We start from the raw sequence: 15,547 nt of genomic DNA, 5'->3' as shown, positions 1-15,547 counted from the left end.
TTAAATTTATCTTTTATAATTCAATTAAACATATTAAAATCTAAATTATGTTGTTTTGGTTAAATTAGATAGTGTTAGGTCTTAAAATGAACGAAGAGGGCGTATGTAGAAATAATGGAAACCATGAGGATTTCTGAGATCAATTTTAAAGTACAAAGGATGTTTCCAAAAATAAGTCATACCACAGAGAGTTCGTACAATTTATCCCTTAATAATTGATAGGTACCTATCAAATATTCATCACTGAATTAATTTATATAAACAAAAAAAATAATTTATTTTGTCTCTTTCTTTTAGACCATATAGATGTTGTATCCCGTAGATTATTACTATAATTTAGAAATAGAATAACACAAAATATAGTACCAAAATAAATAGGAAAATTCGTGTGCTTACCATGTAAGTTTAGGCTTATTGCAAAAATTACTCTCGATGTTTATTATTATTATTATTTTTTTTGTAGTAAATACCTTCGACTTTAACAAGATTTTGCAAGTACCTCTATGTTGTTAACCAATTGAATACCAAAACCTTACTAATTGCCACTCATGTGTAAACATCCTCAAATAGCTTTGTGAGGTTTGATGTCCATTTTTATCCTTGTGATAAATGACAAAAAAACAAAAAAAAAAATATGGTTATTTGAATATTTCTAAACAGTGATAAAAGTTGACTTTTAACTGATAAAAAATGAACGATAATTGTTAAGTAACTTTGACCATCGAGAGCAAGTGTTCAAATGTGTTATGAGTTGATTAGAGCAAGAAAACATGTCGAGAGTCTAAAATTAAAAGAGTTTTGTGGATGTCTCTTTTTGCTGAACCACTAAGTTCATATGATATTATATACACATTTTTTGATATTTTAAAAATAACAAAGATCTATATTATCATTCAATTATTATGCGAATTAATGATTTTTTCCCAATCTCCTCTCAATCTTTTATCTTTCTCTTATCTTTTTCCTCACAAATTAAGTCTTATTTAGCAATTATTCATTTTTTATAATTATCATTCACATTATCTGATAACAATATTCTTTTTAAAAGACAACGTGAACCTTATCTTCTCCATTGTCTTTCTCTTTCTCTCTTATTCTCTCACTATATTTAAAAATATAATTGAATCTTTTAATTTGTTGGTCGCTATCAATAAAAGAGAAAGAGATAACTTCACAACATTAATCGTGATCCTTCGCAATGATAACAATGACAATTCTTCATGGTAGCGTAAATATCTCTTTCTATCATTATTGTCTCTCTCATTCTTTTAATTATTTTTTTCTCCTTTATAAGTCGATAAGCAAAAGCCCATTACCAATTGGATGAAGATTATTTTGGACGTTAACTTAAAAAGTACGTTCATTCCATTTCAAAAATATTTAAAAAATTATGTCATTTTGTTAATTCTCAAATATGCTCCATATAAGTGGTATATAAAATAATGTGTTAACATAAGTTGTATGTAAAATAATGTTTTGTCATCCCTACTATCACTGTTATTATTATTATTATTTGTTTTGTTGAACCACTAAACTCATATGATATTTTATACATATTTTTTAATATTTTAAAAATGACAAAAACCTATATTATCATTAAATTATTATACAAATTAATGATTTTTTTCCAGTCTCCTCTCAATCATCTTTCTTTCTCCTCACAAATTAAGTCTGTCTTAACAATTATCTATCTTTTATAATTATCATTCACATTTTCTAATAACAATATTCTTTTTAAAGAATAACGTGAACCTTATCTTTTCCACCGTCTTTCTCTTTCTCCCTTATTCTCTCACTACATTTAAAAATATAATTGAACCTTTTATTTTGTTGGTCGCTATCAATAAAAAAGAAAGAGATAACTCCACAACATTAGTAATGATCATTCACAATGGCAACAATGACAATTTTTCGAGATAACATAAATGTCTCTTTCTATCATTATTGTCTTTCTCTCATTCTCTTAACTATTTTTTTCTCCTCTGTAAGACGATTATCAATAGCCCATTACCGATTGGATGAAGATTATTTTGGACATTAACTTAATCTCCTCTGTAAGCTGATTAGCAAAAGCCCATTACCGATTGGATGAAGATTATTTTGGACATTAACTTAAAAAAGTAAGTTCATTCCATTTCAAAAATATTTTAAAAAACATGTCATTTTGTTAATTCTCAAATATGCTCCATATAAGTCGTATATAAAATAATGCGTTAACATAAGTTGTATGTAAAATAATGTACTCTCATCCCTACTATCACTGTTATTATTATTATTATTTGTTTTTGGCCTAATATTGTGGTGAAAACACTCAAATCACATAGGTTGGTGCGTGGACAGTGATGGTGGTGCCGTGTGCACGACAAAGAAGGCTTTATTTTCCGGTTGTTTGGATATAAATGGTAATATGTATAGATCCAGTGCACTTAATTTTTGAGCCTCATTTATGGATTAATATTTGTACCATTTCTTATACTCATATATTTATATTTATTTATAGCCGTTGATTAATATATTTAATTTTCTATCTGGGTACCTATATATATATATAAAACACTAATAATTATTCAATTTATTTAAAAAAATCATTTATAATTATACTAGAATAAAAATATAATTGATCCCTCGATTTATGTTATGTAACAGTATAGTCCTTCTACTTTAATTTGTCTAATAACGACTGTTACAAATTAATCCCTCTTTAAAAATTCTATTAAATATTGTGAAAATTTATCGCCTTATAAATATCAAAAATAAAAATTAATTGTTTTTTAAAGATATATATAACTAAATATGAGTGAAACTCTCATTTGAAGTAATTCATACATCAAGATAAAATTAAGGGCAAACTACCTAACATAAAATTGAATCCCACGTACGTTAATGGGCCTAATAAAATAAATTGAGTATATAAGTAAGAAACCTAATTATCAATTGTTTAATTAGCGTTGTCTTTACGATTAGGGTATTTGAGTGCATCCTTACACCTAATTAATTATACAATCAGAAAGAAAATTTGAAAAGATACCTTCCTTTTTATTTTTGTGTTCATTTTAGTTTTAATTTTTAACTTCTGAGGTGGAATCCACGGTGTAAAGCCAATTGATCGGTGGCTTCGGATGATTGGTGGACAAATTAGATTTATTTGTAAGTGTAATATTGCCTCAACATAAATTTGATAAATCAGAGCCGTACATTTGAGTATCATATGCAACAACCAACTTGGTCCCGTTCAAAAAATGGGCCCCAAGGAGGCCGTGGTTGGCGACCAAATTGAAGGAACTCGGTCGGTCCCCTCCTAGAAAAAAAAATTCCAAGATGTGGCAAAGCTGCTTTGACATGTGCTGCATAAAATTTATTAAAATTTTGCTCCAATCAAATCTAAAAGTAAAAAAAAAGCCAGATTTGGGCCATTTTATTGCCTATAACTAATTTTCTTTTTCATCGATAAATAAAAGTTTTTATCGAGATTGTAATTAGTGATGATGGCTTAAAACGTCTTAATTGAAATAAATAAACTAATGAAGTGTCACGTCATTTGAAAACATGATTAAGTAATAATAATGAAGAAATAACACTCGTAATTTTCTTTCTTTCTTTTTTTTAATTAAAAAATAAGCCTAAATCTTAAAAAATATCTACACGGAGAAAGAACATTTCCAATTTCTTATCTTATCTATTAGTTACTTTAAATTCAAGTGGGCTAGTTGGCTACTAACCTTTTTCCTAGATATCAGTAATAGTTTTTATAAGGAATATTATTAGAGTACTGTAAATTAATATATTTTATTTTAGGCAATATATATTTTTAATTTATAAATACCTTCATTAATTGATGATAAATACATTTTAATTTATAATAATTTATTAATTAATATAATTATTTTTAAATTAAAAAACGACAATAAATATATTTTATTTAAAAATACTACACTTTAATAATTATTTTAAGATAATTATTAACATTACTCTATTTTTATCAAGTTTAAAAGGAAAATATCATTAAATTTGAATACAAAAGGTTGGACGTGTGGTGTGGTGTGAAGCATAGGCAGTAGGCAGCCCTTTATCTGGGCGAATAGAGTGGACTGTGGACTGTGGAGGCGGCCAACCAAACGAAACGTGAGTATATTCATGATGTTATGCGGATAACTGGGTTAGATATTTTAACGGCCATGCCTTTTGGTGGCCATTAAATGCATCACACTTCTCGTGGTCGAGGATGGATATAATAAAGGAGGACATGATCACGTGCGAGCGCATGACACAGAATTGACTGTCACCCTCCCACACGTCCTTTCCTTGTCGTAGTTAATTTGAAAAGGCTTCATTGAATGACCTGTACTATTTATTAATATTTTGCTGTAAATGATTTAAAATTTCCAATTTCCAGCTCAACCCTGTCTGCTCGTGCATTTCAAGTTGAAGCAGAACAGAACAGAAGAAAATCAACCCTTTAGTAACATGGTTTGAAGTTTGGGAATGGTTAAAAGGTCAACAATAAATAGCCACCAAAGCTTAAATAAAAATGGCATCCCCACACCACTAGCAATGCTCGGTTTTAGAGAAGACGACCAGACCAGTTGAAGATAGATATTTAAAGGACATCATCAGCTAGAGCTAGAGCTAGAGCAAGAGCAAACTAATTAGCAATGAGAGAAGAACAATCCCTCCTCCTCTATCGTACTATCAGGATCATCATGTCCACTAATAATTAAGTGGACAAGAGGCAGTTTTTCCAATGGTAATTAAATGCCTGAAAGGCAACAACTGCATGCAATCTCCTTTCCAATCACTACTCTCAATCCTGCAAATTTTTTTTTTTTAGAGGTTTTGATAGTTGTTGATGTAACCATACCAGAGAGCCCATCCCAGATAAGACAACGGCAGTTCTTTGTTATTTTGTAGACATATCAGAGTCTCTCCCATTGTCAGAGGACAAGATTAGACCCACTTACCAAGCATTACCCCATTTGTTAAGATTAAATCGTACAAACCATAAATGTTAACACGTACTACGTCAAATCGAATGAAAGAAATAATGACATGTGAATTTAACCTACTTATAAAAAAAATAATAATTTAACATCGCTCAATTTAATTATTTATATTCATAATAATCCTATTATAATAATATAGTTTACTAATCAAAGTAAACAAACATTACTCCTTGTTTTTTATAATCGATCACTTTGGAAGTTAAGATTTCACTTATCAATTTATGAAATATGTGATACACGATTGCAATATTTTGAATATATCACTCTACATATTATTTGAAGTGGTCCATATAAACTAGAATTATTTATTTATAGTTATTAAATCATAATCATAATAGAATTAAGTCTTTCAAACCTATAATAATCTATAATTACAATCATAAGGGCCTAAGAATAAGCTATTGTCTAGAGTGTCAAACTATTTCCACTAATGTTCATGCTCCCAATTGAAATGAGATAGAATTTTTAGATCAAACTCATAATAGGCTCAATTATATCATTGATTTTCAAACTTTTCAACGCAAGCCCAACTCGACGTAAATTATTTATTTATCATGATAACAATTACTATTAGTTATTAGTTAGCACAAAATGTGGTAGACCAAAATTAATGATCCTTTAAGAGATGATACGTGTATGGTATTTCCAAGTCATGTGTACCTATTGCAAAAGCATGTTTGAAATTGTAACTTTGACAAGAATTTAACCCATGATTGTGTGATCTCATAGGCTTTAAAAGTATATGACCGCGAAATTAAAGGCCAAACAAGCATCCATGTTTCTGTCATAGCATTCGACAGTTCCAACCAAAGCAAGAAATTGAAGGCCACACACGGCACGAGCACGAAATTGAAAGGGGTACGTAATGGTCATACTGATACAAGATGAATGTTAAAGTGTATATATATAGACCAGAAGCACAAAGAACTTTATTTCAAGTATTCCAGATGCTGACAGTGACACCGGATACAAACCAGGAGGCCCATCTTTATCAGCAGGCAAGTGAACGGAAAAAGCAACTGCTTCCCTTGTGGCGCCTCGCCCCATATCTCCACTCATGGGCCGACCATGATCAAGCTTGATCAGTGAACAGGAAGTATCATTTGAACAACTAGTCAGAAAGATGGAAACTCGGATGGTTTGTGATAATTAATTTTCTAATAAATTCAAGCAGCTATATAAGTTGAAGTATACAGGGCCAGACCAGCTGCCAATCCGTAGATTGAAGCTGCGTAGCTTGGGCTGCATGACGGAATACATCTTGTTCATTGAAGATAAGGTACGTAGAATCTCCTACGTAAGGTAACCTAACCTAAATAATATATTAAAAAATGAGCACACGTCTCCCCACAGTACAGATGACATATACACAGCATCGCCAAATGAAGTTGTAAAGATGATATACACAAGCAGAACTCTCAAAATGTCACATTTCGGTGTCTTAAACAAATTATTGTGGTAGTTATTAGTTGGTCCATTTCGGTGTCTACCAAAATAAAATAAAAAGAATACCATAGCATGAAACGTCAAAAGGAGAGCATGGTTGAGACTTGAGAGTCATCGGCTAGCTTCCACTTGTACGTATCTCCGGAGTCCAAGGCATCGACATCATCTCGTCATAAGCTCAGCTGTAGCAGAAGCATCTCCTACATATATATGTAATTGCTCCTACCAATTAAATCAATTTTAATTGAATAAAGAACAATTAGAATGACACAACACTGGAGTTGGGGAAGTACAAAATCCTAGAAAGTCCACCATGGTTAAGAGAAAACAACATGGAAAGAAATAAAAGAAGCGCCTGTCGCCAGTCTTGACAAGCGCATTTACTTATTTTGTCATATGGACAAACTGGGAAGCAGCGGCCACAGTCGTAGCAACGTTCGGTTATCACCCCACCCTGCATATCGCGGTGTTTACGAATATTGAAATTGGAAGCTTATGAACGACGGAGGCCTACAATTGAAGGTTTGATAAATTTGTTGTTAAATAAGTGCCTAAGTACACAATCTCAGCCCTGTATTGTTGAAAAATAATATTGTATTAGCTTAGGGTCGTAACTAATAATTTGAGAAAAATAATAAGAACAAAGAAAATGAGACACATATTTTATGTAGAAATTTTTTAAATAAATTAAAATAAAAATTACGGATAAAGATAGAAAAATTTAATACAAAAAAATAATAAGAGTTACAATTTTCCCTCTATATCATAAGAAATTAAATAACAACAATCTCTCTTATAAATAGGAAAAACATTCAAACTATTTCTAATTCTCTCTCAAAATGAAATACTTGAAATTGTTAACAAATGAGTTGAGAAGACCTATTTATAGGCCTCCCCTACGCGTTAAAAATGCATTTGGTGCTGCAATCCTTTGCTATAGAATATTTTTTTGTCCAAAAGTCAAATTTGAGGCCACGATTTGAATTGCGGTTGCTGTAAATTAATTGCGGCCGTGGCTGTCAGCTTCCTCTTTTACTATGTCAATTTCTGCTTCAGTGCATCCAATTCTTCTTTGTCTTTTTTTTCTTTTGTTTTCTCCTTCCACAAATGTCAAAAAGAGCTGCCCCTTTTTTCACTTCAACATGCATATGATATTGCATTAGAAACTATCTCGCATGATCTCAGTGGCAGAGTTAGGATTTTGGGATTGGGGAGAAGTCTTAAAGCTTGTATATCGATTTTTTTTGCCATTACTTAATTGTCTCATATTTTTTATTTTACAAAAGATAAGCGTTAAAGCACATAATAATTTATATACATAATATCAAGCGATGAAGGGCAATTTTAGAAGTCGAGATGGGTGGAGACAATTGCCCACTCTAACGCATGTAGTTTGGCCACTGCATGGTCTTAACAATCCACTGGACAAGGATTTGGATCCAATGCTGTTACAATTGCAATAAGCTGCCTTAGCATGAAAAGGCAAAAGTCATTTGTCAAATGTCACGCAACCACTAAATGCATTCGGACTCTACAAAATAATCTGGAGAAATAGAACTCCCAAAGGGGGATTGATGGATAAACTCATCAAACTTGGGCCAAGAAAAACTTATAGAATGAAGACGAAAAACAAAAATCTTGGACTCGGTGGCTAACTTGGGCCGAATATTGCTATAATACCAGCTGGCATTCAGTTATTAAGCAAATACCTTTTGAGATGGTTTATGGCAAGTTCCCTCCTACGTTGCTAACATATGTCCCTAGTACTGCAAGAGTAGCAGCAGTAGAGGAAGAGACCGGATAATATGGGCTGCTCGCGAAGGCATTTTAGAAGCCCAATCCAGAATGAAAAAAGTATATGACTCCAAACACAGAGAGGAGGACTTTTCGACGGGTGATATGGTGTATCTCAAATTGCAGTCTTATCATCAGTTGTCATTAGCTATGAGGAGAAATTTGAAGCTTTCAGCAAAATACTATGGGCCTTTTAAGGTTTTGCAGAGGATAGGTGAGGTGGTGTATAAGTTGGAACTGCCTGTCTTTTCAAAATTTCACCCTGTCTTTCATTATTTCATTGTTAAAAAAGGTGGGGGAGGAAGTGGCGCAAATGCAGCTGGCGATGGTGGACTTGACCGAGGAAAATTTAATTCCAATTTCCCAGGCCATCTTGGATAGAAGAATACGAAAGGGAAAGCAAGAAGTGTTGATTCATTGGCATGGTCTATCTCCGACTGAAGCTACTGGGGAGAATAGAGATTTTGTTAGGAACCAATTTCCAAATATTAACCTTGAGGACAAGGCTAAATTTTAAGAGGGAAAGAGTTGATACGTGTCTATTTTATTAATTTATTATCATTAGCTGTAGTAGTTGAATTTTGGTCCATTGTTGAATAAGTCAATTGGGCCTAGTTGTTTTGTTACCTACTTTTACCATCAACGTTACATGGATAGTGTAATATTATTTTCTTCTGTATATAAGTATTGATTGAATAAAGTTAAGAGGGGATATCTCTCAGAATTTTAAAGAAAAAAAATTACTTTTTTTTTGTTGGAGGTTCAGGATTCTCTCGAATGATGCTGAATTGATTCTAATGTAAAGTTTATTAAAGTGGCCTATATTTTTTTCATTATTATGGTTGTGGGTCGTAAATGAATTATTTACATTTCTTTGGTCCATATTATGCTCTCATGATTATATTTCCATAATCACTTACTGATTGAGTTGTAAAGTGGCAAACGTATGTATATTCTTGATGGAAGAATGTAATATAAATTTATAGTTTTGGTCCCTAAACTCATCATCCCTTCTCTTTATCATACACCATCACTTGGGGTGTTTGAGAGTTTGGAAGAGTCAATATCAGAAATGAAAAAAACTGCAATGGCTGGAGGTAACTTCCGTTTATTTTTTTGCATTGATCTAAATACTATTTTGATATTTGTAATATGTTAGATCACATATATATATATATATATCTAACATCTAATACTTATGTTTTTCTTTGTAATTATTTAAAATAGGCAGAACAAGAAACAACCATCTAGCTTTCATAATTCCAGGACTTTTCACAATGGATTTTTTTTTTTTTTCCCCCGGGGGGTGGTGTAACAATGAAATCATTGACATTTTTGGTCCACAAAATGGGCAGATACCATTGTGATTCGATCATGCTACAAATTGCATATAGAACTAGAGAAGATTGAATTCATTTTACATCTTCATCGTCATTTACGCTAACAATTACCCAAGGCCAAGGCCCCTTCTCATAGGAAGGGTATCTCTAGCCATCTCAATCCCTTCATTTACAGCACTCACCACAGCTCCATCCGGAGCGCAACCAATACAATCAACTTGACCACAACAAAACATCTCAAGTTCAACGAGTTACCCAAAAACACAACTCCAAATGCACAGCAAACACCATTCAAATTATTATATCTTAATTCTCACCTCCAGCAAGCGTGAAACCCATAGAAAGGTTTCTGATATCAGCCATATACTATAGAGAGAAAGCGAAAGATGAAGTTTTCGAAAGGGGTTTAATTAGTTTTGTGAAACGATTAGGATTGGGTTTGAAGAATTCGGGGAAACCTCAAAGCTGGCTCTACAATTGAGCCATCTCTGCCCTGCATGCCATATTCTCCTAACACTTGCCCCTGGCAGCTCTAGTCTCTTGCCAAGCCTCCTTGCCATCTTTGGTTGCACCCAAGCAAACTCCTCAAGGCATTGCCGTGCCGTGCCTTGCCCCGCTCATGGCTCACCCCTTTGCCCCACGGCAGCTCCCAACGCTTGTTTCAGTTGATCTTCGCCTTGCCTGACACACGAGTTTCCTTCCTTGGCTTGATCCTCTCATTCTTTGCCTTGCCCGTCACACGAGCCTCTCCCGTTGGCTTGATCCCCGCCTTGACCAACCCACGTGCTCCTCTTGGCTTGATCATTCCCTTGCAATTTGGGCCCAACATATAGGCCAACTTCCAACGTGGCCTGATCATCCTTTAGCCAACTTGGCCTAGCACCCAGGCTAGCTCCCCTTTCGGCACAAATAACACCATCTTGGCCTTGCCAAATACAATCAAAGGCATTACAAATGTCAGCGGGTGACACATGGGCAATGTGTGGGTTTGATCTGGTTGGGGCCCAATTATTGTCATGATTCTTTAAAATTTTTCAAGTACTACATTTCAAAAAAATTATTTTAAAATATTATAATTTTTAAATTACCTATAAAAATACCACTTTTTTTTTTCTAAATTAACATCTACATTAAAATTGTAAAAAATCATGTACATCTATAATTTTAAATTTTGATTTTATTAATTTATTTGAAAATTAATTAAAATTCATAGTTCCATGACTAAATACAAAATTTAAATTAAAAAAATTGATTTTTTTGCGATTAATTGATTAGTTTTGCGGTTCATCATAGTACAAACCTTTCAAATCAAATCGTTTTGAATGATTTTAAAATTATTAAATTATAATCGACCATTAATTTTACAAAAATCATGGTTTAATAATTTGAATTCGTTACTTTGAACGGTTTGATTTTTTCTTGCCTACCCTTAAATCAATTGATCACATATAACTCTCTCAAAATGAATATTCGAAATAGTTTTGTAGCCTTTTTATTTTTCATTTTTACATTTCATTTGAAGTGAATGAACTTCAAAATTTGGAATTCATTTACAATTAATTTTACATAGAATGAATTCTATGTAGAATGAATATCAAACTCAATCATATTCCATAAATTTATGTTTATAAAATTATAACTACTACTTCAAGAATTTAACAACACTCTTCTTAAAATTATCAATTATTTTTTAAAAATTGTAAAGGCGTTTTACACAAAGCAAAAATATTTATAATTTTTAAAAAATAATTAATAATTTTATAAAGAATTGGTATTACAGTATTTTTTTATAATTGCTTTTTAATATACCATTGATGAAATAACATTAATTGTTAAAGTAACATAAAAAAATATTGTCTATAAACACCCACATATAAATATTTTTATATTATACAAAAGAATAATATTATGAATTATAATTGACAAACGTGTCATCACTCATGTAATGTCTCTTCTTGAGAGGAAATTAAAGAGATCATGTATCATTATTTTCTCATCGTCCTATCATCTCCTTTGATTTTATAAGAATTCGATATACAAGTGGTGGTTATCCCACCTAATATTCCTCAATATCCAAAAACTCATTGAGAAATTAAGATAGATCTTCAATATCAGTAGTGCTTCACTGTTACATTGAGCTTGATAATGGCTCTCAAACTGGCAATGTCCAGAAACTCAGTACTCATAATCCCAAACCCCCTCACAAACCTAAAACAACCAGTCCCTGAAACCACCGAAAACTCTCTCTCCTTCATCGCGAACACATCCGCTCCTTGTATCTCTAAACTGCTCCCTTTGAATTCCCCCTCCGTGAAGATCACGGAGAACGCCATGTAGAGCGCTTTCCCGTCCAACTGAGAGTTGATGTACAACCCTTGCGCCCTCCCGATCTGCTTTGACTTCGGATCTGGACCTTCGGTCACAGGATCGTCAACGGCGGCGACCGTTCCGAACTGCAGGATGCTGGAGGCCGCCCCGTGTTTTCCGGCCACCGTGATGGCGGAAGCGTCGTGGCCGGTGAAGTGGTCGTGCACGTAGACGACGAGGTTGGTTTCCTTGGGCTGGGGCGGCGGGCGGGGGCGGATGAAAGTCCAGTAGAGGAGCGGTAGGGCCAGGAGCGGGAAGAAGGGGTTGGAAGCGAGGTTGAGGAGAGTGGACATGGAGAAATATGCTGGGAGGATGGATTTGGAAGGATCGCTGTGATTCCTGTGAAATGGTTGCCGGCCGGCGCTGTTTTATCCCACACAGAGATTGTGGGGACTGGGAGATGCCCACGAGGGTTTGGGAATTTTCAAGATAGGAAGATGACAAAAGTAGGCGTGTAATTAGGTGTTTTTTTTTTTTTATATAAAAAAAATTACGGTATAGTACACACCTATTGAACTTTAAAACTGTAATAACTCTGTAAAATGTTGTAAACAAAAAATATTCACGTAGCTAACAAAATTTGTTTGATGTGGTAAGAATAAATTTAATATATATTTATTAAATTTTAAAATAGTAATTATTTACTCATTAAACTTTAAATTATTACTATTTACTTACTGAATTTTATTCAACGTCAACCATTTATTACTCGTTATAATTTGTTAAATTTTACAAATAAAGAATGCACACATAGCTAACGGAATTTGACTTGACAAAGATAAATTTAACATACACTCATTAAATTTTAAAAATATAACTATTTACTCATTCAACTTTGAATTGTTACTAAATTTTGCTTAACGTCAACCATTTATCACCCGTTATATTATTGTATGATCTTGAAACACTCATTACATCACCGTATGATCTTGGGATTATTGCTCTTGTGCAGTCCCTCTATGCTCATGTCCTTGATCTTGCAGGAGGAGGTAAATCGCCGGATGTGCCTTGGGAAGGCTAAGGTTCGAACTCGCAACCTACTGGGATGATACCAGCATATTACAACATGTCCTTTGCCATCCGAGCTATACTCTGGGGCATCATCGTCTGATTTTGAAACATATTAAAAACTTCTTGTATACATTTGAGATTACTTGTTTCTTAAATCAAAAACCAAAAACTAAACCAATTATTCAAGTTAAAAAATCTATTGATGTAAACCAGAAGTTTAAAAAAAAAAAAAAATCTACTTAGATTTTTTACCTCAATTACAAACTAAAATGTACGATTTTTGTAATCAATTTTTAGCTTTTGTTCTCAATATTGAATACATTTTTGTAAATTTCATTATTCGTAATGGAGGTAAAAAATTTAAACAAGTCTTTTTCTTTTTTTTACTTTTGATTTGCATTAGTAGCTTTTTTAATTTAAATTATTGATTTAGTTTTTAACTTTTAGTTTAAGAAATAAGTAATCTCAAATACATACGAGAAGCTTTTAATATGTTTTAAGATTAGACGATGATGTAACGAGTATTTCAAGATTAGACGGTAATGTAATGAGTGATGGATAATTGATGTTGAATAAAGTTCAGTGAGTAAATAATAACAATTCAAAATTCAGTGAGTAAATAGTTACATTTTTAAATTTCAATGAGTGTATATTAAATTTATCCTTGTCACGTTTTATTCCATTAGTCACGTGGGCATTTTCTGTTTATAAAATTTGACGAAGTTATAAACAGTGATTAGATTGTTGACGGTTAACAAAATTTAGTGGGTAAGTAGTAATAATTTAAAATTTAATAAATAAATAATTATAATTTTAAATTTCACCGAGTCTATATTAATTTTACACGATTGTGGCGAGTGGGAGATGCCCACGAGGGATAGTGAATTTTCAAGATAGGAAGATAACAAAAGTAGGGCGTAATTAGGTGCTTCTTTTTTTTTTTCTTTTTTAAATCATGGTATAGTATAGACATTCAGAAATTGGAAACTACATACATACATTTCGTGGGTTCTCTCTCTCACTCTGCTTGTGACAACGATTTGTTTGCAATAAATATTAGCAAGATAAAAAATTAAAAACCATTCCCATTTTGATTACTCTAAAAATAAAACCGTATGCATTGCCATATATATACTCTTCGACAACTTTCTTAATCTGTTGAGAAATTTACTCTAAAAACAATCAGATAGTCACACGACAAAAACCAAAAGAAATATCAAGAAACGATGCGAAATTGAAAGTCAATACAAAAATGAAAAATCACAACACAACTCACCCAAGAAGAAGAGATATATGTGTTCCGATCAAATTGATCCTACTCATGACAGAGGCTTCGCCTCTAATCAATCCACTAAAATAATAATCAAAGAATTTATATTAATATACGCACAAGATTCACACGGCTACTCACAAATCAGAAATTATAACAACGAAAAATACAACATAATACAAAACTCAAATCATTTTGAATCACAAATATTAACGTAATCTAACTGTGAGCACATACACACACTCTAGACAAATCAAATAACTAATTAAGATTATATAAGCCCAATCATGGCCTGCATTCCCCAGATAATATATATATATATATTTATATACATAGAAGCCCAATCATGTGCTCAATTCAGAGGTGAAAATGAGGAGGAAAGTGACGTCGACAGAAATAAGTTAAGAAGGAATGAGACAAAAAGCATCTAATACTATAATAGGGACGAATACAGTATTTTTTTTTTTTTTTTTGGATATTGATACCAAATAATAATATAGTCTAAAAAAAAAGAAAAGTAATCATAATAATTAATAATAATAAGAGAATGTAACATAAAAACTAGAAGAAAGAGGGTGGTGGGTTAATGCAACCCAAACGTGTACAATGTAATTTAAAAAAATGGCCCCGGCCGCTGGCAGGATGCATAGCAATACCTTTAAAAAACCCTAAAATTGCTCGGCCATCTAACAAACAGAAAGAAAGAAAGAAAATAATTAAGGGATACCATGTGGCCCCGACCGTGAGGGTACCTTAATCCATCAACAATATAAATATATTGACCACCCTCCCCATCATCATCATCATCTCTTATGAATGCAAGCAATTTTTATCACATGATACCAATTTTTATTAAAGGTGCCCGTAATTTTTATCAATTTATATATAGATTGAAAAAGATATAGTAAATGAGTATTAACGTGTTTAAACAAATCTCAAGCTCAATAACGGTGGCAGTACGTACTTGTGACCTCCTTCCTTAATTAAGCAGCTAGCAGATGGGCCTATATATATATATGATTTTGCTAGTTAATGATATATAGAAGCTTATGTTTGGCTTATTAGATAGATTTCTGACTTTGACCTAATTCGAAATATATATAGGAAGGTGCAAAATGAATTATATATGAGGATTAGGGGAGGAGTTAGTACTGTGGGTCACCTACTGATTGTGTAATAACTGTATCCACAGATTCCTCTTTAAATTTGACATTTATTTGGTCAATTTTCCTCCATTTTTGGTACCCTAGCTATTCACTTATGCATGTGGGGGCTAGTGAACATTAATGTTCAGCCCTGCTTATTTTCCTTTTCATCAA

The 15,547-nt window shown here is 32.6% G+C and overlaps 1 protein-coding gene across 1 annotated transcript; it reads right to left on the bottom strand.

Moving 5' to 3' along the window:
* Positions 1-11,664: 11,664 nt before the first annotated feature.
* Positions 11,665-12,375, bottom strand: LOC127800197 (dirigent protein 11-like). Its single transcript, XM_052334673.1, has one exon. The coding sequence runs from the start codon at positions 12,238-12,240 to the stop codon at positions 11,692-11,694; it is 549 nt and encodes a 182-aa protein (XP_052190633.1). The 5' UTR covers positions 12,241-12,375; the 3' UTR covers positions 11,665-11,691.
* Positions 12,376-15,547: the final 3,172 nt, after the last annotated feature.

Source organism: Diospyros lotus, chromosome 4 (genome assembly GCF_014633365.1).
Source record: "Diospyros lotus cultivar Yz01 chromosome 4, ASM1463336v1, whole genome shotgun sequence".
In the NCBI taxonomy this organism is placed as follows: domain Eukaryota; kingdom Viridiplantae; phylum Streptophyta; class Magnoliopsida; order Ericales; family Ebenaceae; genus Diospyros; species Diospyros lotus.
This window is presented reverse-complemented; position numbering and strand designations above follow the sequence as displayed.